Here is a 23,424-nt window from a genome sequence, read left to right as displayed (position 1 = left end):
TTTGCGCGTGAGATGAGGACAGGTGAAGTGGTTCAGTTGGCGTTGTTCCGCCAATAATTTGAATGTTTCAGGAAATAATGCTCTTATCGTATCTTATCGTGGGATAAGTTGGGCACATGAGATGCCACTCACTGGAAAAGGTGGGGTTGTGCGTGAGACAAAAATCATAATGGTCCCAACTCTGACGTATGGCGCTCGTTGGGTTCACTATGAGATCCAGTCGAAATTTCCACCATCGTCCGCAAACAGAAAAGACTGGATCAATAATGGGTTATTTTAAAAAACTTTCCTTGAAATTTGATATAATTTTATTTAGATAACGAGATTAATTGTATTCTTATTTACCTATCCTGATGTTAGTATACATACGGGTTGATCGTTAGTTGACCTGCGAAATAACTAAAATATTCAAACTAATTTGGGGAGATAGAACATGTCTCTCGGGCGACAAGTGTTTGTCTTTCTAAATCACAAAATGTTTGTTTCTGTAATTGCAAGCGACGAATGTCGTCTCTTGCGCGACAGGCGACAATTGCTTGTCTCTTCAAATTATGGAATGCTTGTAGGGCTGGAGGATGAAATAAAAAATCACTAAAACATAATTTAGTTCTCTCAGTAATAGATTATATCAGTTTCCATCAAACAAACCATTAATGTTTTACTTGTTTAAAGAAATAATTAAATTCGAAATCATCAAGTTGTATGTCACCAAACTGGCAACATAAATAAAAAATAATAAATATTTTAATTTGTGGCAATAGAAAAAAATTTTAGTATGAGTTAATTGAATTGAAAAATAACATTAAGTAGAATGACACCATCATTTAAATAATGGTCACATATGTATTTCTGTAACTTACAGGTGGTGACAATCATAATTTGACTGAATTTCATCAGTTTATACATCCAACCGTCGCTCATATATACAAAAAGAACACAAATAACAACTACATTAACAGTGTGACATGATAATTAAGTTATAATTTATACATGACATTGTCCATTTTTGCTGCAGGTTCCAGTGAAACAGCAGACGGTTCAACTAACATTTCGTCTCTATCATGTGTCAATAAACACGTTAATAAATGAAAGCAAAGTAATAATTATTGAATAATAATAATAATAATGACATTACTAAACAACAACAACAACAGTTACAATAATAAAGAAAAATAATGATAATAGTAATACATTTTAATATTTTTCATATGACATGTCTGTCGCTTAAAAAAACAGAAATTGCGTTTGTGCGACAAAAACTGTTGAGCTGGAGACATCACTTGTCACCCAAAAACACAGAATGTCTGTATGTGCGACAAAAGTATGTTGCCGCCCAAAACACAAAAACACTGTCTTTGAGCGACATGGGCTGTCGCTTAAAAAAAACAGAAACTGAATTCGGGCAACAAAAGTTCGTCGCGCATGCGACAACAATGTCACCCAAAAAACAAAAAATGTGTTTGTGCGACGAGGGCTTGTCGCATGGGAGACAATCCTTATTGTCCAAAAACACAAGAATTGTGTTTGTGCGACATGCACACACAAACACTGTAAATTTATAAACATATCAACTTTAGCAAATTTTGGTGAGGAAAATAAAAATTACAATTAAGATTACTTCTATTTTGCACACTCATTTGCATAAGAATAACAAATTATTGTCTTTATATGCCTTATTACACTATGTATGGTGTAAATCATAAATATAAAATAACCAATAATTATTTTTTTTCAACTCATAGCCACGTATGAATGAACCTATTTTCCTTTTAATTAATTTTTCCATCACCAATCCATGAACAAGACATATCAAATACAACCAACAACAATCACTTATAAAATCTCAAAAAATAAGAAAATCAAAGGTATTTTAAAATTTTAGATTTTAATAAAGTAACTAACCTCTTACAAACTCTAATACCAGTGACATATCCTCGTTGTCGTTGATCGTTACCGGTCGGTGACCTTCTCTGACCACCCATGTTTTTCTTCTTCATGAGTTATATATGCTATTGATGTTTATTTCCTTTTGTTACAGCAAATGAGAGTAGGGGAGTAGAGTGACAATTATGAGAGAATGAAATGGTGAAGATCTATAATTGTGAGTGAAAATGGAGTGGAGTGGAGTGAAAATTGTGTTTATCTCTATTATTATTTTTTTTTATGGTGGGGAAAGAGAAATGTACTATTTTATACAATGGATATTGTGTGTAATCGGATAATGTAATTATCCAATAAATTTTAAATTATTTTTTATTGTTATTTAATTTTTTTAGCATTTCAACTTGTCTTTTACATTTTTATCCTCAAATACTAACGTTTTATATATATACTAACGGTAGGAGAAATAACTGAGAATATAATTAATCTCACCACCTAAGTAAAATTATATCAAGCTTTATGGAGATTTCCAAAAATAGCCGGATCGATAATTCTCTCGCAATTTGGTTAGCGCCGTCAAATCAAGTGAAAAGAGCTAAGACTATCTAGCCTGTGCTGCTTTCTAAACCGAACAGGTGGACGGTTCGAATTTTTTCAGTTAATTGATACCCGTTAGTTGATAGTTATCTTGACAAAAGCATATACTTGCAACAGTGGATGTCGACTCGACTCATCGACTAGACCATGCTAAGTGCACCGCGTCTCGACAGAAAAATGCACAACTTGACGGAAGGGCAAATTAAGGAAATAAATAGTTGAGTAAAGTTAACAAAGCTATTTATCATTCAAGATGCTGTGCACTTAGTATTGCATCTCCAACATAGCAATTCCCTCATCATAATCAGCCAAAAGTTTTACAGGAGTGTCAGACCCCAGCCGCCCTCTGATTCAAAACTAAAACGATTGGCAGCCAAGCAATTTCACTGTCGCTGTCTCTCTCTTTTCTAAGAATCAAGACCACCAAAGAAAGAACCGGAGAGAACAAACAATTCTATCGCAAATTCACTTGATTCGATTCTTTCTTAGAATGGCAGAAACCTTATTCTCAAAGCTCTCTGACGACGTCGTGCTGAACATCTTCTTCAAACTGGAAGATGATCCAAGAAACTGGGCCCGCTTAGCTTGCGTCTGCGTCAAATTCTCTTCTCTCGTTCGCAACATCTGCTGGAAGACCAAGTGCTCCAAGTCCATTCCTGCCGTTGTCGCTGATCTCATCTCCCCGAATTCTGGCGTTCCGCCCGGTGGCTGGTCATCCCTCCACAAGCTTTCCGTCTGCTGCCCCGGCCTCCTTCACGCCGGCGTTCTCTTGGAGAATTCGGATTTCGGCCTCGAGCGCGAGCTGGGCCCCGACTCTGATTATCAAAGTTGCAGCACGAGCGCCATTCAACCGACGTCGACAACGACAACGGCCGAGGCTTGCTCCAGCAATCTAAATTCTGTTACTGATTGTTCTTGGTCACTTTTTGATGATCTTTATTACGATACTGTTTATGATAAATCCGAGTCACATGATGATGATGGTGGTGGTGATGGTAGCTTAGTTGTTGAGGATGTCGACAAGTGTGAGGTTAAAGTGGGTGGCGAATCCGCAAAGAAGAGGAAGATATGTAGATCATTTAGGTCTCATTTGGCATCTGGGGTTTGGAATTTGTGTCGTGAGCAGGGGAATAAATTGCTTGCGAGTAGATTCAGAGGGGATTGTTTATACATTTGTGATTGGCCTGGGTGTCTTCACACTGAAGAGAAGCGAAATTACATGCTTTTTAGAGGTATTTTTAAGAACTTTAAGCGATCTCGTGTTTGGAGAACCATTAATGATGGGAACCGGAGTAAGATTGACGTCAATTGTGCATTTTGTAACTGTAAAGAGACTTGGGACTTACATTCTGCTTTTTGTTTGAGAAGGGTTTTTGGGTACCATGATGATGGTGAGCCTGTTGTCAGAGCTTATGTGTGTGAAAATGGACACGTTTCTGGAGCCTGGACTGATTTACCATTATACACTTGATTCTATTTTCGGATTGTCTGGTATTGTAATAGTTTCCAACTTCTTTTGTTGTTGATTATTTCTATTTCTTTGCTTGCCTGCATCTCTTATTATCTCTTTTAATTTTGTAATTTTCACGACCAATCAGTTATATTATTTTGAGTTTTATTAAATAAAAATGAGGTTTGTGTTTTTTTAGTGTTTTGAAGGTTTCTATCAGTTATTTCTTTCCCCTCCTAATAAGTTGTTGCTGGAAAGTAGTTTTGAGTGTGACAATTGATAGTTTAATCTGTTAACTAGTTTTCTCTATATATATTTATGTATATAATATTCAATATAGGTATTGGATTTTTAGATTAGCTGGTGAGCTTCCATTGAGGGGGTGCAGAAATTTTTGAAAGAGATGCTTTTTCGCACGTGAATGCTCTGAAGTTCAGTTGCCATAAGTTATATATTTAAGGAAAATTATCCACCGATCACCAGTTTTTTCGGGCTTTTTTTAAAATACATATTTTTTTTTTAACCCACTTGAAATTACATTTCTTTTCACTTGTCTACTTCTGTTTGGAGACCGTTAAGAAAACTAACAGAATATTATATAAATAATTTTTTTACCCTCAAATGTAAAAGATAAATTATACATCAATCACTTGTTTTTTTTTGTATTTTTTAAAAAATACACAATTTTTTTTTTGCTGAACTCCACTTGGAAGTTATATTGTTTTGTACATGTCCACCACTGTATCGTTGTAAAATGATAATTTTACCCTTATGATATCAGTAAAGTTCTAACGGTGTTATAACTAGAGTGGACCAACGAAAAAAAATGTTAACTTTAGGTGGAGCGCCGTAAAAAATAAAGATTTGTGTGTTTTTGAAAAACGGTGAAAAAATAAGTGATCGGTGGATAATTTCCGTATCTTTAACAAATGAAGATTGAAAAGCTGAATCAAGCAGATTATAAAATAGCACACACAACTCTTGATGCAATGAATTAGACGAATGTCATAGGCTGGTGGTGTTGAATAGGAAACACAATATCTCATGCAATATTGTAGCTTTATTTCTTTAGTTCTTCTTTCCATTTTTGTTTTAATTGGATATTTGGTTTACGCATGGTAGAAAATCTTCTTAACATAGTAAATCAGATGGGGTTTTTGCTCAATTTTGATATGAGGTTCCCAAAGATTATAATTTATAAATCTCTTTCCCTCAAGTCAGACTAGCAAATTTCGTTTTACTTTTAAACTTTTCTCCTTGTTTCCTTCTTTTGGTAGTAATAATATATGATTGTTAGGACTTATGTGTTCTGGTTGTTGAATGTAGAATGAATCATAGTTCCAGTAAATGGCGGGGGGGAAGATGATTCATGGAATATGTAGGGGGATTGAATTGAGTAGATATCTATTAGAAACTGAAAAAGGTCTGAACTTGATACCAGTGGTGTAGTTATAGACTTACAGTGTACAATTTTAGAACTCCAAGTTTATAGAATCTCTTGAATATTGGGAACTTATCTGCAGTTGTGTGATCAACCACGGGTTATTTTGATGACCTTGATTTCTGATTACTAGGCTTTACCAAGTAAATAGAGCCATTTCTACTGTAGGTTATCATGTCATTATCAGTTTTCTTGCCTTGTGTTATTGATCAGGATCCGACATATTAGTGTACTTAATTTGAGTTTGGACCAAGCACTTCATATATTGTGAATATGCTCAATTGCTCATATTGCCATTTGCGTTCAGACCAAGCACTTCATATTCTGTGAATATGCTCATATCACCACCTTAACTTCACTGCAACACGGACTGAGTGGTTCATAGTTTTGCTTAACCATCACTTTTGTCTGTTTTCTTCGGAGAAGTGGGAAAGTGTCCTTGTCTCTTCTTACTGGATTTGGACCTTTTACAATGCTCACAGCGAACTGGTAAATTTGACCAGCCAGTGCGAATCCTAGTGGAAGTATCTTCCTGTAAGTACATTAAAGGAAAAAGAAATATGCCTGTGCTTATTACAGATAGTCCCTTTCTTTTGAATCCGAAGCAAAACTGGCAAGAGACGTTTTTCTCATCTGCAACAGTAGCTGTGAACCAACTTTGCAAGTATGTATGTGGTGCGAGGGGAGAATTTAGAACAGTGGGAGCTTGTGTAAACATATTTAGACCAAATTTTTAAACATAATTTTAGTCACAAAATTTAAGCTCTTGGATTAAAACAATTTTTCGACCACGGTGTGGATGGTAATGTAAGCGACCTACATGGCCGCTGAATGGTATTTCATGGTCATCTAGCATCCACAAGCCTAAAGAATCAAAGGGTAGTAGAACTATCAAAATCACTTTTCTTATAAAGTAAGAAAGTAAAACTAGGTAAAACAAAAGCTTGATGCGATGGGAGTATTGAGAACATTGGTGATTAAGCCCCTATTAATAAAATCATGGTATGCAAAATCTGGGATTTTAGTTTTCATTCTTGAAGATAATCATTGAAAATAAAATTTGATAGCCGCTAATTAGATTTTTTTAAAAAAAAAGAAACTATTGGCTTCTCCCGTGTTAAAAATAGAAGACCTGGTCTAAGCTTTAGATTTTTATGGAAAATCTAACAACATATAATGCAAGTGCCATTTGGGAAAAGCCGCGACAACGGTCACTCAGCCCGTCGACCGTAATGTGTTGCGGCTAGCCTGGGTAACTCTGTGCTTGAGGAATCTACACTGCAGCTAAACCGTAAATAAACCCATATTTTTGCTTGCATAAAGCTTGTTGTGTAAACATGCTGGAACAAAGGACCCTGGACACAGTGGCATTCACTGCTGAGAAACTTGTGGGTACTCAAAATGAAACTAGGCATTTTGAAATTAAAAAGAAAAAGAAAAAAACAAAACAAAACTAGTAACAACATAAAAGACTAGCCATTCTGTGCTCGGTTATGTGTGAATATCATTATTGCAAGCAATGAATAACATCAAAGAATGAGGGGAGTCTGAATCTTTTTTTGCACTAACAAACAAAACCATGTGGTAAAATCCCATTATTAAACATGGCAGATTTGAGCCCACTCAATTTATGCATAATCAAATACAACTTGTCAGGATTCTCAATGACAGGTGGACGACAGACGAGGGGCCTACATCGATCTGCTGGTCCCAGTAGTTTCTGAGAAAGTAAAAGAGCAAGACATGTTCAGTTGGGTGATTGGTCAGCCGCATGTTTGTCATTGTGCGTACAGTTTTCATCAGGAGCAGGTTCCATTTCTGGCTCCCCGGCATCATAATGAAGCAGAGCAGAACCGCGTCCTCCGTTGACATGATGTTGAGACTCGTTTTCCTGTTAATAAATCTGCTTAATTTGGCAGCACCAGGCCTACCACTAGCGGCTGATGAATATAGCAAACGTGACTTCCCACCGGGCTTCATTTTTGGTTCTGGCACCTCAGCCTATCAGGTGCACCGATTCTACTTCTTTTACTTAGCTATCTGATATATTTCGAGTTTACACGTGAGGCATGTTAAACAGACACTGCGTCTTGTATCTATTATGATTATATTAGTTATAAAATGAAGAGAAAATAGATAAGATTCTCGTGACAGTAGGTGGAGGGAGCGGCAAATGAAGATGGAAGGACTCCTAGCATTTGGGATACGTTTACACACGCCGGTCAGTTTTCTTCACTTTCACGTTACAAATTGGGTCTGGTTTTTACATTCTCGTTAAACCCGTTAGTTTGACTTGTTGCTATATAGAGGGTGCCTCCATTTATGCATCTACTCTTGAATTTGTTGTTTCTTTTTCACTTTTACCCGTTTAGGTTGTCATTGAAATTATAGAGAACAGGAGAGAAGATACCTGTCTTTGTCTGTCTCATTGAAATTATAGAGAACAGGAGAGAAGATGCCTGCCTTTGTCTGTCAAATATAACTCCTTATAATTTTGTCATTATTTTATTTAATTTTTATCTATATCTATCGAATGTATATCCTAACAGTTGAGTTTTCCTCAAAATTTTTCAGGGAATGTACATGACAATGGAGACATAGCAAGCGATGGGTATCATAAGTACAAGGTGGATACGTCGTTCTTAATCATGATGACTCTTCACATACAACTTTTTAAGTCAAACTCAATCACAGTTCATTCTCATTTTTGTCTATTGATACTAATTCAAATGATTATATAACCGTAACCAACCAACTGTTGGTTTATTTCACTTTATTTCCAGCACATTCCATCTTGTAGCTTGATGATTCCTTTCTAACTAAGTTCATGTGCTTTTGTGCAGGAAGATGTGAAACTCATGGCGGACACAGGCTTAGACGCCTATAGATTTTCTATCTCATGGTCAAGACTAATTCCAAGTATGATCAAATATTGTGGCTTTTGTCAACCAAACAAGAATATGCAGTTTCTGACCATTTTCTCACAAATTATCCTGATGGATTATTTATCACTCTTCCACCCCCCCCGCCCCTTCTTCTCTTTCTAATCAGATGGAAGGGGACCTGTCAATCCAAAGGGTTTACAATATTACAACAGCCTCATAAATGAACTAATCAGCCATGGTGAGGACCACTTTTTCATCACTGATGTTAGAAATACAATTTGAATGATATGGTTCGCATATATTTAAAAAAAAAATGTTAAGAACTTCCACTTTCCCTCCTTTCCTCCAATTCATCACTTCGTTTTGATCAAGCAGGAATTCAACCGCATGTTACATTACACCATTATGATCTTCCTCAGGCACTGGAAGATGAGTATGGAGGATGGATCAATCAAACGATTGTGTATATGTTTAACTCTTTTGGTTTTAGTTTCCTTTTTATGCTTGGTTAAATAACCAAGTTGAAAGAGAGTTAATGATAACTATTTCCATGCAGGCAAGACTTCACAGCTTATGCAAACGTATGCTTTAGAGAGTTTGGAGATAGGGTTTCATATTGGACTACCGTGAATGAGCCAAATGCATTTGCATTGTTAGGTTATGACATAGGAATTGCACCACCTAAACGATGTTCTCCTCCGTTCAAAAACTGCCGTAAGGGCAACTCATCCACTGAGCCATACATGGCAGTTCATCATGTTTTGTTAGCACATGCATCAGTTGCAAGATTGTATAGAAAGAATTATCAGGTAATAGCCAAATTTTTCTCCATCATGTGCTTCAGTATTCCATCTAGAGAGTATGACTCAGTCAATTGTTTGTTCTTTTAGTTATTTATATTGAGTTCAAAAAGAAGTATTTGGCTTCAGCATCAAACATTTGTAACAGTTGTTTTTGTGATGAAATTTCAAATCTTGTGGCTACACATTACTTCTTAGGTGTCAATTTCTGCCTAGTCTAAGAAAAACAAATATTAACAGCAATGCCTGATGATGCAGGACAAGCAGCATGGCTATATAGGAATGAGTATCTTTACATATGGGCTTCTCCCTCTAACAAACTCAACAGAAGATGCAATTGCAACTCAAAGATATAATGATTTCCTAGTTGGGTGGTATGATAATAATAGAATATAACATTTGTCTCTACCAAGTATTTCATCGTGGTAATCATATGCCTTGAGTTCTACGTCATTTGTTTTTTTTGGGGGGGGCTTCTATTAAGTGCATGTCACTCCCACTGGTATAAAGCTAATCAGCTTTTCTCAAATTTTATGGATTTTTTTCCTTCTCCATTCACGAAGAGTACCTAAGATCTCTCTGTCAGTATTCTGATAGTCTTCTGCATTTCTTTTCTCCCTCCAATTTTTTTGCACCTTAATTAAATTATTTTGTTGATATTTCAGGGGGAATTTGTTGTATGTTAAACATCTCAACTCAGTTTCCACTAAATTGACGATATATTTCACTAGTGATCAATATTTGTGTCTGTACTGAATTTCAGGATTGCAAATCCATTAGTGTATGGAGACTATCCCAACATAATGAAGAAAAATGTGGGCTCGAGACTTCCACTCTTCACCTACCTTGAATCCAAACAGGTTAAAGGTTCAGCTGACTTTCTAGGAGTTAACAACTACAACTCTGGTTACATCAAGGACAATCCTAGCAGTCTGAAGCAGGAACTCAGAGATTGGAATGCAGACACAGCAGCAGAGATTTTCTGTATGTTCTCAACATAAGATTAATCTTTGCTTTGCTGAGCAGTGGCTAAATTTATATAAAGTGATTACCCGTTGACAAGATTTAGGCTGTGTTTGATATTGTGGTACTTTACCTTACCACTGTAGCTTTGAAATGGAAGCTCTAGTTGTGACATAAAAGTAGATGGTGTTTGGTAAATATGACTCTTAAATGACAATTTTGACAAAAATAGTAAAAGTAAAATAAGTTTTTCATCAAATAGCATTGGTAAAATCACCTTTAACTTCCAAGCTATATTGTAAGCGGTTACCGAATACTTTAAAGCTATTAGAAAGCAATACCTAACCGAGCTTCAGTTTTCTGATTCAGATGCATTCATGCCTTATTTTCAATTTCCACATGTTTCTCTTCATGTAGTTACTGTCTTGCTACATATTTTTCATTGCCAGGACTGGACAACTCATTTTGACCAAGTAGGTAAGTCATTTTTTATTCCTCTTTTTGGTTTAATTTAGAGACTAAAACATTTAACTGATTGTGGCAGTAAATCTGGATACTGCATCAGCAAATGAGGTGGGATTGAAACAAATAATTAAAGCATTTATTTAACACGAGCTAGTTCACTATATTCCTAATTGGCTTTGTTTGACTTAGTTTCCTATAGAGCCCTGGGGTCTGCAACAAGTGCTGGAGTATTTTAAGAAAGTTTATGGCAATCCCCCTATTTACGTTCATGAAAATGGTCTCTCTCTCTCTCTCTCTCTTTCTCTGATCTGTCTGTTATTTCAAAGATGATGAAATAACTATAATCAGTACATTTGCATATGAGCCTGCTGGAGCTAGCTTTTGCTATTAAGAATGGAAGAAAAAAACCATCAAAAAAATGGTCCTAAAAATAAAATAAAATAACGACTCCAAATGGTTACAAGCTCATTTTTTGCTGTAGTTATTGATAAGGCATTTGCAAAGTAACAGTTAAACCAGCAAACAGCTGAAATCACCAAACACCATATTTATTGATCATTAATTGCGCTAGTGAGCATCTTTCATATAAGCATGCCACAGGATGTTGTAGTGTCTAATTTTACATGAAATCGTGCATTTGAACTGTGTGGAGCTAGCCTAAGAAATGATCAAAAATCGAACTAATAACCTTTCAACAGACACTATTCTCATGAACCATTTGTAGTTTTTGCCCCAATAAGATTTGTGCTGTGAATGCGGCATTAATATGATATGGTCAAATAGTTGTTTAATTCAATTTTTATTTCCTTTCTCTTTTCTAACTCATTTTGTTTGATCATCAAATGATTTTTACCAGGTCAGGTCACCCCAAGCAGTTCATCATTGGAAGATGCAGCCAGGGTTAAATATTTGCAAGCATACATTGGAAGTATGCTTGATGCTGTGAGGTATGCCTATTATGTGCCAATATGGAGATTTTAATGTCATTGTAGTAGATGTTCGAGAGGGCATAAAGGAGCTTACATGCATTTGACTCAAAATATTTTAACAGAAAAGTAGTGTATTATGACTGTTGGTGTTTTGTTTCTATATGTTGAGCTTTTACAAAGTCCAAAATTTTTGCCTGTTTACATTTTTCCTTGAATTATCTAACTACTATACATTTTTTTTTATTATTGAAATGATTAAAGAAATGAATCAAATACAAGAGGGTACTTTACATGGTCCTTCTTGGACCTGTTTGAGTTGCTTGGTGGCTATGAATGGAGCTACGGCCTATACTATGTGGATCGGGATGACCCGGGTTTGAAGAGATATCCTAAGCTCTCTGCGCATTGGTATTCACGGTTCTTGAAGGGAAGAAGTGTGCGATCAGTGAATGAAGCTTTCAAACTTGAGAAAAATTTATCAACTCTTCCTTATGGTCAATACTTTCAGTAGGCTGATAATTCAGATGTATGTAAATTAATAAAGGATTGCACTGCTCTTATTATTTTCTTTTAATTCGGTTCTGGGAGGAGTAACCTTATCTCCTTAAGCGAACCAAACTGAATAATAGCTACAGGATTATGATCCATAAAAGTTAGTAATAATTATTCAATGATTACTAATGGTTGCTTCTGTAACAATATGTTACAAACTTTCGGCTGAAAAGAACTGATGGTGTCTCAGTTGGGATTTTATGTTCTTTTAAAGCATATTAATTTATTTTTTGATTAATAAAATATTTGAGATATTTTTAATTGTATAAATATATATTGAAAAAGGTCCGTTTAATTATATTATATGTATTTATGTGATTATCATATGGATTCACAGAAGACATAATCACAAATTATCTTATGATTAAATAAATTTAGTTTGCAGTTGATAAATAAAGTTGGGCGCTCTATTTATGTTTAGATTGTAGTAAATTCATTTAATGATTTATCTTAATCATATATGAATTTATTGATGTAGTACAACTACATTGAACAGGATCACATATGAGATTTAATTAACCTTGAAATAACTGTCAGACTTATTAAATCTCATAGGCATTGATTTTACTGTAATCTTAATCTTTAGTTAATTATGATTTCATGATTGTAATTGTTATTCTATTTGAGTTACTAATAGGCACGACACACAATTGTGGTCAAGATTATCTGGTATCTTGGTGGGAGCATTTATGAGTATTGAAGTTATAGATTAACAATATAGAATTTGTACAACACATCTCTTGATGGGTTTTCGGCACTTGATCATAAAATTCTCTGGCCAGAGTGTGTCAACATATTTAGTATGTTGAAAATGATCATTAGAGAAAACCAGTAAGTATCAAGGAATAAGATGTTATTAAATTGATTAGACAGTTGATATTGCAATTTAATTAACGATGTGGTACAAAAGATTGTGTAGTAAAGAAATCAATGTGGCTTGGGACGAATTATTATTCGAGCATACAATTATGGAAGTCAGTTCCAATCTTTTAGTGGAGTAGATTTGGAATTAAATAATTGGGCTAGTTTAATTACATGCCTAATTATTGTAGCCACTATTGTATGTTCCCAAATAATCCCCGAGTTAGCTCATTTAATTGACTGTGCCACTACTAGATTTAATAAGCAAGATAACTATATATTTGGGTTAAAAACCTAAATATATCATTTAGTGGGAGGCTCCATTTAATTAGCTTGTGTGTAAGGGGCCTTATATTATTTTACAAGATAAGTCCCCTATAGAAAAAACAAGTAAAGTGAGTTTTTTTTTTATGATTTGAAGCCTAGAGATTTCACTAAAGCGAGATATAAAAAGGCTTATTTTCTCTAAAGAAAATGAGAGCAGCCACTTTATATAGATCAGAGAAAAAGATTTTTCTCTCTATTGTTGAGAGAAAAATTTTCTCGTGATAGTTACTTTGGTAGTGATAAAGGCGCCCACACGTCAAGTGCAGATCAAACCTGAGTCATAACCTGAAAGATCATTGGTGACAGTTCGTGATTTAACAAGCATGGTGGTGACAGATCGTGATCTAATAGGCGTGGTGGTGACAGATCGTGATCTGGAAGCCTAAATCACTTCAGCGAAAAAATCTAAATTGAATTTTTAAGGTACGATTTCTAGATTATAAATTCTTATATATTATATGAGAGCGATTTTAAAAATATTTTATAAAAAATTTAAAAAACTGATATTTCCCCAACAGTCTCTACTATGTATTAATGACACGACCGAGCATGCTCGACACAGTAGCAAGTCTGGCAAGAAAAATATTCTCATTGGTCGCCAAGATCGCTGACGGCAACCACAGCTGTGGAATAAGTGGTAAGCCAATGTTGTAAATGTCTAATACCGATTGTTATGATTACGAACACATTCGGTAAGTCTTTAGAAAACAGAGAGACTCTGCAATTGCAGTCGCTGTTGAGAAGACCAAGTTAGGATTGTTCTCTTCAGACAGGTCCAAATTTAATGGTTGATATTGTTATAACGTCTGTATCTCATCGAGATAGTACGCATTACACAAAAAGTCAAAAGAAGACGGGGGCCTAGTAAGATCGATCTTCTCTTGTGGTCTCTTCTGGACTTCGGAGGTACGTCAGAAGGGACGACGGACAGGCTCTATTCGACAAATCGAACGCATGATTCTAAGGAATCACAATCACAAATCACAATCACAAATCAAAATTGGAATAAACAATCGTACAGTGAAAATGAAGCATCTTCAGGCCCACTGAAATTTTGCGGTGCCTGACAAACAAAACACACACGTCAAAATAAGCTTGCGCGGTACAATTTAAAAATGGATGATTGGTCATGCACGGCTTTGTGACTGTGACAGGTTTAGGGGTTAGTGAGCTTGAGTTTTCTTTATAAGGATTAAGGAGAGCTGTATACCACTAAACTCACAAATAAAATAAACAACATCAACAACCGCTCGCTTATTCTGTCCGTTCACAACTTCACATGATGTTGAGGCTCTCTTTCTTGCTAATGTATCTGCTTAATTTGGCAACATCAGCACTTACTGCTGTTGAATATAGCAAAAATGACTTCCCACCTGGCTTCCTTTTTGGTGCTAGCACTTCAGCTTATCAGGTCAACAACTAATTCTACTACTGCTACTAATACTACTTAGCTATTCGATCTATTTTGAGCTTACAGTTTTGGTTGTTATTATTATTTATTTGTTTCTTCAAAAAAAAAGAAAAAAAAAAAGGCCTAATTAGATGACCATGTATCTATCATCATAAAGTTATCGATATTAGAAAAAGAACATACACATCATATTTCTCACGATATGTAACATGTAACAGGTAGAGGGGGCAGCAAATGAAGATGGAAGGACTCCTAGCATTTGGGATACGTTTGCACATGCCGGTCAGTTCTGTTCTTTCAGATTAAATATGGGGTGTGCTTACGGTTTTGCCAAACACCTTAGTTTGCCACTTATAGTTTGACTTTTAGAGTAATAATTTTTTTCTTTTATTTTCTTCTATTTTATTTTTTGTTTTTTTATCCTTTTATGCAAGAACTCAATCTACCTTAGTGCATCTGAATCATCGCTCCTTGTTATGATCATGATTTATATATGCTGAGGGTAAATGCCCAGAGGTTGGCACCTAAATTAAAGAGAGTTCATGGAAGAGATGCTTGTTTATGAGATAATATTAGATATCATAGCTTCATCCCTAATAATTTTTCTCTTCAAAATTTTCAGGGAACGTACATGGCACTGGAGACATAGCATGCGATGGGTATCATAAATACAAGGTGGATACATCGTGCTTTAATCGTGATACAGCTTAAGTAAAATTCAATTACAGTTCGCCCTCATTTTTGTCTGTTGATACTAATTGAAACGGTTATATAACAATAAACAACCAACCGTCGGTTGATCTTACTGTACATGCAAAACATAGCATCTTGTAGCTCGATGACACCTCTACGATCCCATGTACTTTTTTGTAGGAAGATGTGAAGCTCATGGCGGACACAGGGCTAGATGCCTATAGATTTTCCATCTCATGGTCTAGACTAATTCCAAGTATGATAAGATTTTGTGACTTTTTATGAACCTTATAAGAATTATGCAACCTTTGACTCCTGGCTCACAGATTATCCTCATTTTCTTTCATCTTCTCTGTTCAGATGGAAGAGGACCTGTCAATCCGAAGGGTTTACAGTACTACAACAACCTCATAAACGAGCTAATCAGCTATGGTTAGTTCCGGTTTTTCATGACTACTGACAGTAATTCAATTTCTTTGCGTATATTTAAGGAAAGTACTTCCTCTTTCCCTCTTTTCACCCATATACCACTTTTGTTTTCATCAAGCAGGAATCCAACCGCATGTTACATTACACCATTTTGATCTTCCTCAGGCACTGGAAGATGAGTATGGCGGATGGATCAATAGAACCATTGTGTATATTCTCAACTCTCTGTGGTTTTAGCTTACCCTTGTGCTTAGTTGAAAAAAACCAAGTCATCGACTAAGAAGGTTATTAAATAAATTGTAATTCCAATTGAAACGACCGAAAAGGATATATGCGTTAATATACGCTCCAAAGCTGGAGAGATATATACATATATAAGCGAAAATATCTTAAATATTAAGAATGGAAATCATAAGTTAAATTCCCTAAAACACTTTTTTTTTAATAATCTTTTTAAAGGTACTATGCTGCCAATCGGACTTGAACCGAGATGCTCTAGCACTGCTTCCTAAGAGCAGTGTGTCTACCGATTTCACCATAGCGTCTTGATCGATTTCAATGAATGTTTATTCATCAATTTTATCAACACTCGAATGCAGGAAAGACTTCACAGCTTATGCAGATGTATGCTTCAGGCAGTTTGGCGATAGGGTTTCATATTGGACAACTGTGAATGAGCCAAATGCATTTGCAAATTTAGGTTATGACTATGGAATTGCACCACCTCAACGATGTTCTTCAATCAACCATTGCTCTCGAGGCAACTCATCCACTGAGCCATACATAACAGTTCATCATGTCTTGTTAGCACATGCATCGGTTGCCAGACTGTATAGAAAGAAGTATCAGGTAATATCCAAAAAAAAATTTCAAATCATGTGTTTCGGTACTCCATCTAGAGTATGATTCAACCAATCATTTGTTCTTTCAATTATTTACATTGAGTTCAACAAGAAGTATTTGGCTCTCAGCATCAAACATTTATGTTGTCTTTGTTGTTAAATTTGAAATTGTCTCTACACATTAATTTCTTACGCGTCAATTTTTGTCGTTGTAGTATCACACGTTGCTTGGGTATGGGAGAATTCTAATGCGTATAAAGGGGTGATTCATGCCTTAATTGACAAGATGTGTTTTGAGAGTATATATGGACATTATAAGAACAAATCCTTGAGGATTTAACCCAAAGTGGACAGTATCTTATTAAATCTATGTGGTTCATTACAGTTATGTCTAAGAAAAATGAAATAATCACAATTCAAAATTTGTGTCAAATTTTTAATTCAAAAAAATTTGTTATTTTTACTTACTGGAGTGAGTGAGAGTGTGAATTCCTCGCATCCCAACATTTACTTACAAATCCCACTCCGTGAGCCTCACCCATTTTTGGAGTGGGAATTATTTCTCACCTCTTTCTTTTTTTACCCTTATTTTATTAAATTTAATATAATTATATTTAATAAAAAAATAAATAATATCATATTTATTTAAATAACATTATTATATTATTTTATAAATTACATTTAATAATAATATTATTATTAAACTTATTGAAATATAATATTATTATATTTAGTTAAAAATAATAATTTGTATTGATTCTAAGTTAAATTTCTTAGAAAATATTAATTTTGTACTATATTATTAATAATAATGTTTTATTTGTGATGCTCTTATCAATAATTTTTAATTTATATAATTAAAATTAAAATTAATAAAATATGATTAACATAATTAAGAATATTAATAAATTATTATTAATTTATAAATATAATAAAATAAATATTTTATTTTTCAAATATATTTTTATTAATTTTGTAACTGAAAATTATAGTTCTTTAAATAAGGGTAAAACTATAATTTGAAACTATTTACTCCCAGTCTAAGACAATATAAATACATAAACTGAATTCTGATTCAAACCTTACAACATTCCAAATTTCCAATGTATGCAAACAAATTATTCCTACTCTCACTTTACACTCCCAATCCCATGATTCCACTCTAATTTAAAATGTAAACACTAGTTGAATTCAGAGACATGAGAGTGTAACTTAAATAATTAACAACAATGCTATATATACAAAATTTAAGGAGAAAATTTTGTATAGGACCATGATACCGATAAATGTATATCACGTGTTTGACATGGTTTTTTCTCTCTATTATGCATCATTGGTCAACTCTAAACAAAAAGTATATATGTGATAAAATATTACTGGATGGATATAAAAATGACTTGATGTGCATTTTTTTTCCCTCAAAATTGAGATACATGTGTATTATTTGTTTTTCTCAAAATGCATATCAATGATTAATTTTAAAAAAAGTCATATACACACATGGTGTGATGCAGGACAAGCAGCGTGGCTACATAGGTGTAAATATCTTTGCATTTGGGCTTCTCCCTCTAACAAACTCAACGGAGGATGCAATTGCAACCCAAAGATACTATGATTTCTTAATTGGCTGGTATGATAAGAATCTATATGTCTTGGGTTCTCTGTTGGGCTTAAATTTCAGCTGTAACTGATATTTGTGTATGTACTGAATTGCAGGATGGCAAATCCATTAGTGTATGGAGACTATCCCAAAATAATGAAACAAAATGTGGGCTCAAGACTTCCAGCCTTTAGTGATCGTGAATCTAAACAGGTTAAAGGTTCAGCTGACTTCCTTGGAGTGATAAACTACTACATAGTTTACGTCAAGGATAATCCTAGCAGTCTGAATCAAAAACTCAGAGACTGGAATGCAGACTCAGCAACAGAGATCTTTTGTACGTTCTCTACATAACATTAGTCTTGCTTTGCTGATAATTGGGTGAATTTTACTTGAATTATACCTCTTTGACTCCATCAAGTTCACTTAATCAAACACATCTGTGGCTTAGTTTCAATCTTGAATTTCTGGATAGTGGTCCTCATATTCTTACTGCTTTGTTATATAGTCATTGAGTCAAGATTGGTAAAGTCATTTTACCAAGTTGGCAAGTCATTTTGTTTAGGTTATTTTCTGCCTAATTAAAAAACTAAAACAATTAACTGATTGTGGCAGTTAACCTGGATACTGCATCATCAAATGAGGTGGGACTTTAAGTACATAATTAGAGAATTTGTTTAATTTTCTTGATTTAGTTCACTACATTCCTAATTTTCTTCGTTTGACTCAGTTTCCAATACAACCCTTGGGCCTGCAAAGAGTGCTGGAGCATTTTAAGCAACTCTATGGCAATCCTCCTATGTACATTCATGAAAATGGTTCTCTCTCTCTCTCTCTTTAGAGTGATTTACAGAGGGGGAAGAGGTGTTGGTGTGGGGGGAATTAAGCAGATGCGACATTAATATGATATGGTCAAAACTTGTTTCATTCATTTTTCTATTTTCTCATTTATTTTGTTTTATCATCACATGATTTTTAACAGGTCAGAACACCCCACGCCGTTCATCATTGAAAGATATATCCAGGGTTAAATATTTGCATGCATATATTGGAAGTGTGCTTGATGCTGTGAGGTATGCTTATTTTTGTGCCAATGTAGACGGCTTATTGTCTTTGTAGATGTTGTAGAGAGCAAGAAAGAGCTTATTATACGCATTTGATTCAAAATATTTTAATAGAAAAGTAGTGTGTTATTGAATTATTTTGACTGTTGGCGTTATATAAATGCTGAGCTTTTACAAAGTCCATGATCATTTCATTGGCCTGCATGATCTAACTTTTCAGTGTTTGCTTTTTATTCTTGAAAAAAAATGGAAGAAATGGATCAAATATAAGAGGTTACTTTATGTGGTCCTTCTTGGATGTATTCGAGTTGATGGACGGCTATGAATCAAGCTATGGCCTGTACTATGTTGACCGAGATGATCCAGATTTGAAAAGGTACCCTAAGCTCTCCGCACATTGGTATTCACAGTTCCTGAAGGGAAGAAGCCTAAGTTCAGACGAAGATTTCGCACTCGAGAAAAATTTCTCAGGTCCTTCTTATGGTCATGACTATCAGTAGGCATTAGGCAAAGATCCATTTACATAAAGGATTGCATTTTTCTTTTTGAATTAGATTCCTTACCTTCTTGCGATCCACTCCACTGTGAGAATCAAATTTTACAATTACAGTACCATGATCAATAAAGTTTTCTTTTTTAATTAGCTATTGATTTCTATAATTTTCTTAAGAACAATGTCCAATTTTCCATTGAAAAGAATTTGTATTGTTTGCAGGTTTTTATATATTGGACAAAAATTCACCAATCATTATTTTGCAATTTATAAAAAAAAAATACATCAAAATATTTAGGTGTTTAAGTGATGTTCGATATTGTTTTATAGAACAAAGCTAGAGTGCCTTGTGTGCACCATGTTTTTGGCGATTGATAGCACAGTCCCTCTTATTTACTAACAATTAAAAAATTTAGAAGCTTTAAAAATTTAACTTACAAGTCCCATATGCTTCTATTATTTACACTTGGATCCTAGATCACAGACTCACAGTTTATTATTATGAATTTTTTGACATTATTATTATTTTTTCATATATTAATATTATTGTTAAATTTAATTTTTTATTACATATTTACATTACTAAATAGATATTATGTTGTTTCCAATATATATATTGTATTATAATTTTTTTACTGGTTATTTTCCTTACATCATCGTTAATTTTAACAGTTAAGTCAACTGATCAAGGGAAAAATTTTAAACAATTCAAAGTTGTGTGTGAAATTTTACAGTTTTTGACTTTTTATTTTTGCAGTAAAAAATAGGGACATCAATGTTAAAAACCAAACAAAGTACATCCTAACCATTAAAACAACTTCCATATTAGATCTAATGGCCACCTTATGTACGGATATAATGGAGTACCGTGAGCTGGACCCTGTTTCACAACATCTGTTTTCATTTTTGTTTTCGAACTTATAATGCGATACCCTTTTGATGGGTATGTAAAACAGTATTCACTTGACAGTCATTAGGGCTGGTAAAAATCTCCACGGAAACGGATATTTTCGGATATTTTTTTCATTCGGAGAGGGTGTGGAGATAATTTCATATCCAATTTCTTATTCGGGGAAGGGATGGGAAAATTTTTTTACCCAATTTCTTATTCGGGAAGAGGACGAGGATGAGGTAGAATCCTCATCCCCTACCTATTTCCCCATTTTAATTTTTAATTTTATTTTAATTTTTTAAAATTACCAGTAAACAAATTATAAAATTGTAAATATTGGTAAAAATAAAAAATATCAAAATATTTATATTATTAAACTTTTAGGCCTAATTAACTAATTAAAGTCTTAAATTTTTATTTAGGACATTAAAAAGACCGAGTAAATTCTATTAGCCCAAATTTTTTTAATTTTAATATTCTTTAAATATTTTAAACTTAAATATATTTTTTATTTATTTTTAAATATTATAATTGCCCACAGCGAATCACAATTTTAATATCTAATCTAATCTAATATAATATTTGCTCTTAATTTGCTCCGATTTAACTATTGTGTTGTAAAGGGAATAGACCACATTTATAAAGTGTCCACGCCATTATTGAAAAAGTTAATTTTGAATCTAAATTCGATTTTATTTGTAACAATTTTGTATTAGACTATTAATTTGTTCATGATAGTTTGTAAAAGAAGTTTGTATCCCTTGCATGCTACGTTACTTACTAATTTAATGTATGTGACTTTTGTAATGGATATTAATGTAAGATATATTTCGAACTTTACTTTTATTTAAATTTTTTATTTTAATATGATTAACTCAATATCGAAAATAAAAAAAATATATTAGTTATTCGGGGATCGGGGACCCTCGGGGATCCCCTGTTATTATTCGGAGAGGGGATTTGGATTCTCTCAAGTAATTCTGACGGGGACATACGCAAAATATCGGGGATGGATATGGGGAGATTGGTCCCCTCCCCTCCCCTCCCCATTGCCATCCCTAACAGTCGTAACTGAGAAAATAAGTTTTTTTAATTAAAAAAATAAGTCGAGAAACAAATTAATAAACGTATTCTACAAAATAAATTATAAAATATTTTATAAAATAAGCACATCCACGTTATCCAATAAATAATTGCACTATCTACTTTCTTTCTTTCTACTCTCTCACTTCCAGACAGTCTTTTTCGTCTCTCATTCCAGTATCAAAATCTTCAATTAATATTTTTTTCACTCTTTTCTTTCATCCACAACATATTTTTTTTGGGATTCATCTAACATTTGCTCTCAACTCTCAATAGAGAAAATCACTCTATTCCAGCACATTCCAAATAATTTTTTCTTCTTTTATTTTTTCTATTTCTTTTAATTTTAAAAAAAATTATAAAATCATTGTTTATGTAGATTTGAACTACTATCTATAGATCTACATAAAGATATTTATTTTTGTATTTTTTATTCTCTTAAAAAATTTCTTCTGAGTGGAAAAATTGGATCGTTATCTCAAGTCCAGCATATTATTTGAATATTTGTATTTTATTTTCTTCAGAGCACGTGGGTGAGTGCTGTGGAATATTTTTGTGTTTGGAAGTATGTCTGACCATATTGTGTTACAAACCAAGGAATAGTTTATAACATGTTAAAGATGGTGACTTGCAAACATTAATTTAGACGATTACAAGTGATGATCAATTTGAATGAATCTGAAAAAGATTCAATTTAGGGCAACTTTACTCAAATTATGACATTTTTATTATGCTAACTTATTGAAGATATACTAGCTATTTTAAAATTCCATGCTAACTAGTTTATGATAAATATATTTTTATCTAAAAAATTAATTTTTATTTAAAAAGATTAAACCAATCAATCTTATATTATTTTTCCATATACTACCCTTTTAATGGTAATTATAAGTTGTATGTTAGTAAAGAAATGTTTCTGAAAATAAAATTATTGAACACATACTCACTGTAGTTATTAAGTACAAGATACAAAAATTAATACCAAAGACACAAAAATTAATGCCAGACATGTATTGAAATTCATAATACAACAACTGTAAAATATCATTTTCATTCTCATTTTTGTATCATGAAAATACATATTGAAAAACAATACTGAGCAAGCTCTTATCTTTTGCAGTTTTTCACTTAAGTTTACAAAGCATCTTACTATTTCACTTTTCCATTAACACTATTAGAGGATTTAACAAAATATGATAAAATAACTACTTTGCTCCTAAATGGAAAAAGTATTTACTAGTTGGTTTTTTGGATACTTTTGGAATGTATTTTCTGGATTGATGGAAACAAACTATAAGCTCTAAGTTTCCCATAACTGATTTTATAGTTAATTTGAATGTATTTTGGGTAACTTTGACTGTTTTGGTTGTGATTTATTATTGTTAAATATTTGTTATTGTTATTGAAGATATCTTATTCAGAATGGATTATGAGCAAGGATTCTTGATTTAAATTGTAAATGAACTACAAATTAGTTGGAGTGCTTATTTTGGTGATTTTATATCTTTAAATTAGTAGATTTGATGAGTTTATATAGCTAATTTTGTCGTCGTTATTGGTCCCAATAGTTACATAGTAAACTCTAATTTTTTTTTTTACACTTAGATAGGATTAAATAATCTTTTTACATTCAAGGACAAAATAATCATTTTGTCAATATTCTGTAAAATCCTCAAAATAGTGTCAACAGAAAAGTGAAAAAATAATATATTTTATAAATTTCATGTGAATGGTGGGAAGAGAAAAAAAGTTTAATATATTTTTGA

The 23,424-nt window shown here is 33.4% G+C and overlaps 2 protein-coding genes across 16 annotated transcripts; both read left to right on the top strand.

Moving 5' to 3' along the window:
• The first annotated feature begins 2,704 nt into the window (after positions 1-2,704).
• Positions 2,705-4,126, top strand: LOC102626209 (phytochrome A-associated F-box protein). Its single transcript, XM_006479889.4, has one exon. The coding sequence runs from the start codon at positions 2,969-2,971 to the stop codon at positions 3,947-3,949; it is 981 nt and encodes a 326-aa protein (XP_006479952.1). The 5' UTR covers positions 2,705-2,968; the 3' UTR covers positions 3,950-4,126.
• Positions 4,127-6,963: 2,837 nt separating this feature from the next.
• LOC102624782 (beta-glucosidase 11-like) lies at positions 6,964-19,833 on the top strand. Of its 15 annotated transcripts, none has more exons than XM_052437731.1 (14): positions 6,964-7,377; positions 7,527-7,590; positions 7,944-7,996; positions 8,213-8,288; positions 8,421-8,492; positions 8,630-8,717; positions 8,811-9,063; positions 9,313-9,428; positions 9,818-10,038; positions 10,435-10,494; positions 10,562-10,590; positions 10,682-10,759; positions 11,339-11,429; positions 19,444-19,582. In XM_052437731.1, the coding sequence occupies exons 1-13, from the start codon at positions 7,141-7,143 to the stop codon at positions 11,426-11,428; spliced, it is 1,437 nt and encodes a 478-aa protein (XP_052293691.1). In that variant the 5' UTR covers positions 6,964-7,140; the 3' UTR covers position 11,429; positions 19,444-19,582. The 15 variants fall into 15 exon arrangements, 12 of the variants coding, with proteins under 12 accessions (XP_052293691.1, XP_006479949.1, XP_052293692.1 ...); XM_006479886.4 differs by lacking the exon at positions 19,444-19,582 and adding an exon at positions 11,673-11,820 and having other exon boundaries at positions 6,979-7,377; XM_006479882.4 differs by lacking the exon at positions 19,444-19,582 and adding an exon at positions 11,673-12,092 and having other exon boundaries at positions 6,994-7,377; positions 10,672-10,759.
• The last annotated feature ends 3,591 nt before the right edge of the window (positions 19,834-23,424 follow it).

The sequence above is a fragment of the Citrus sinensis genome, chromosome 3, assembly GCF_022201045.2.
Source record: "Citrus sinensis cultivar Valencia sweet orange chromosome 3, DVS_A1.0, whole genome shotgun sequence".
In the NCBI taxonomy this organism is placed as follows: Eukaryota; Viridiplantae; Streptophyta; class Magnoliopsida; order Sapindales; family Rutaceae; genus Citrus; species Citrus sinensis.
The sequence above is the reverse complement of the archived record's forward strand: the minus strand, read 5'-3'. Positions and strand labels throughout refer to the sequence as shown.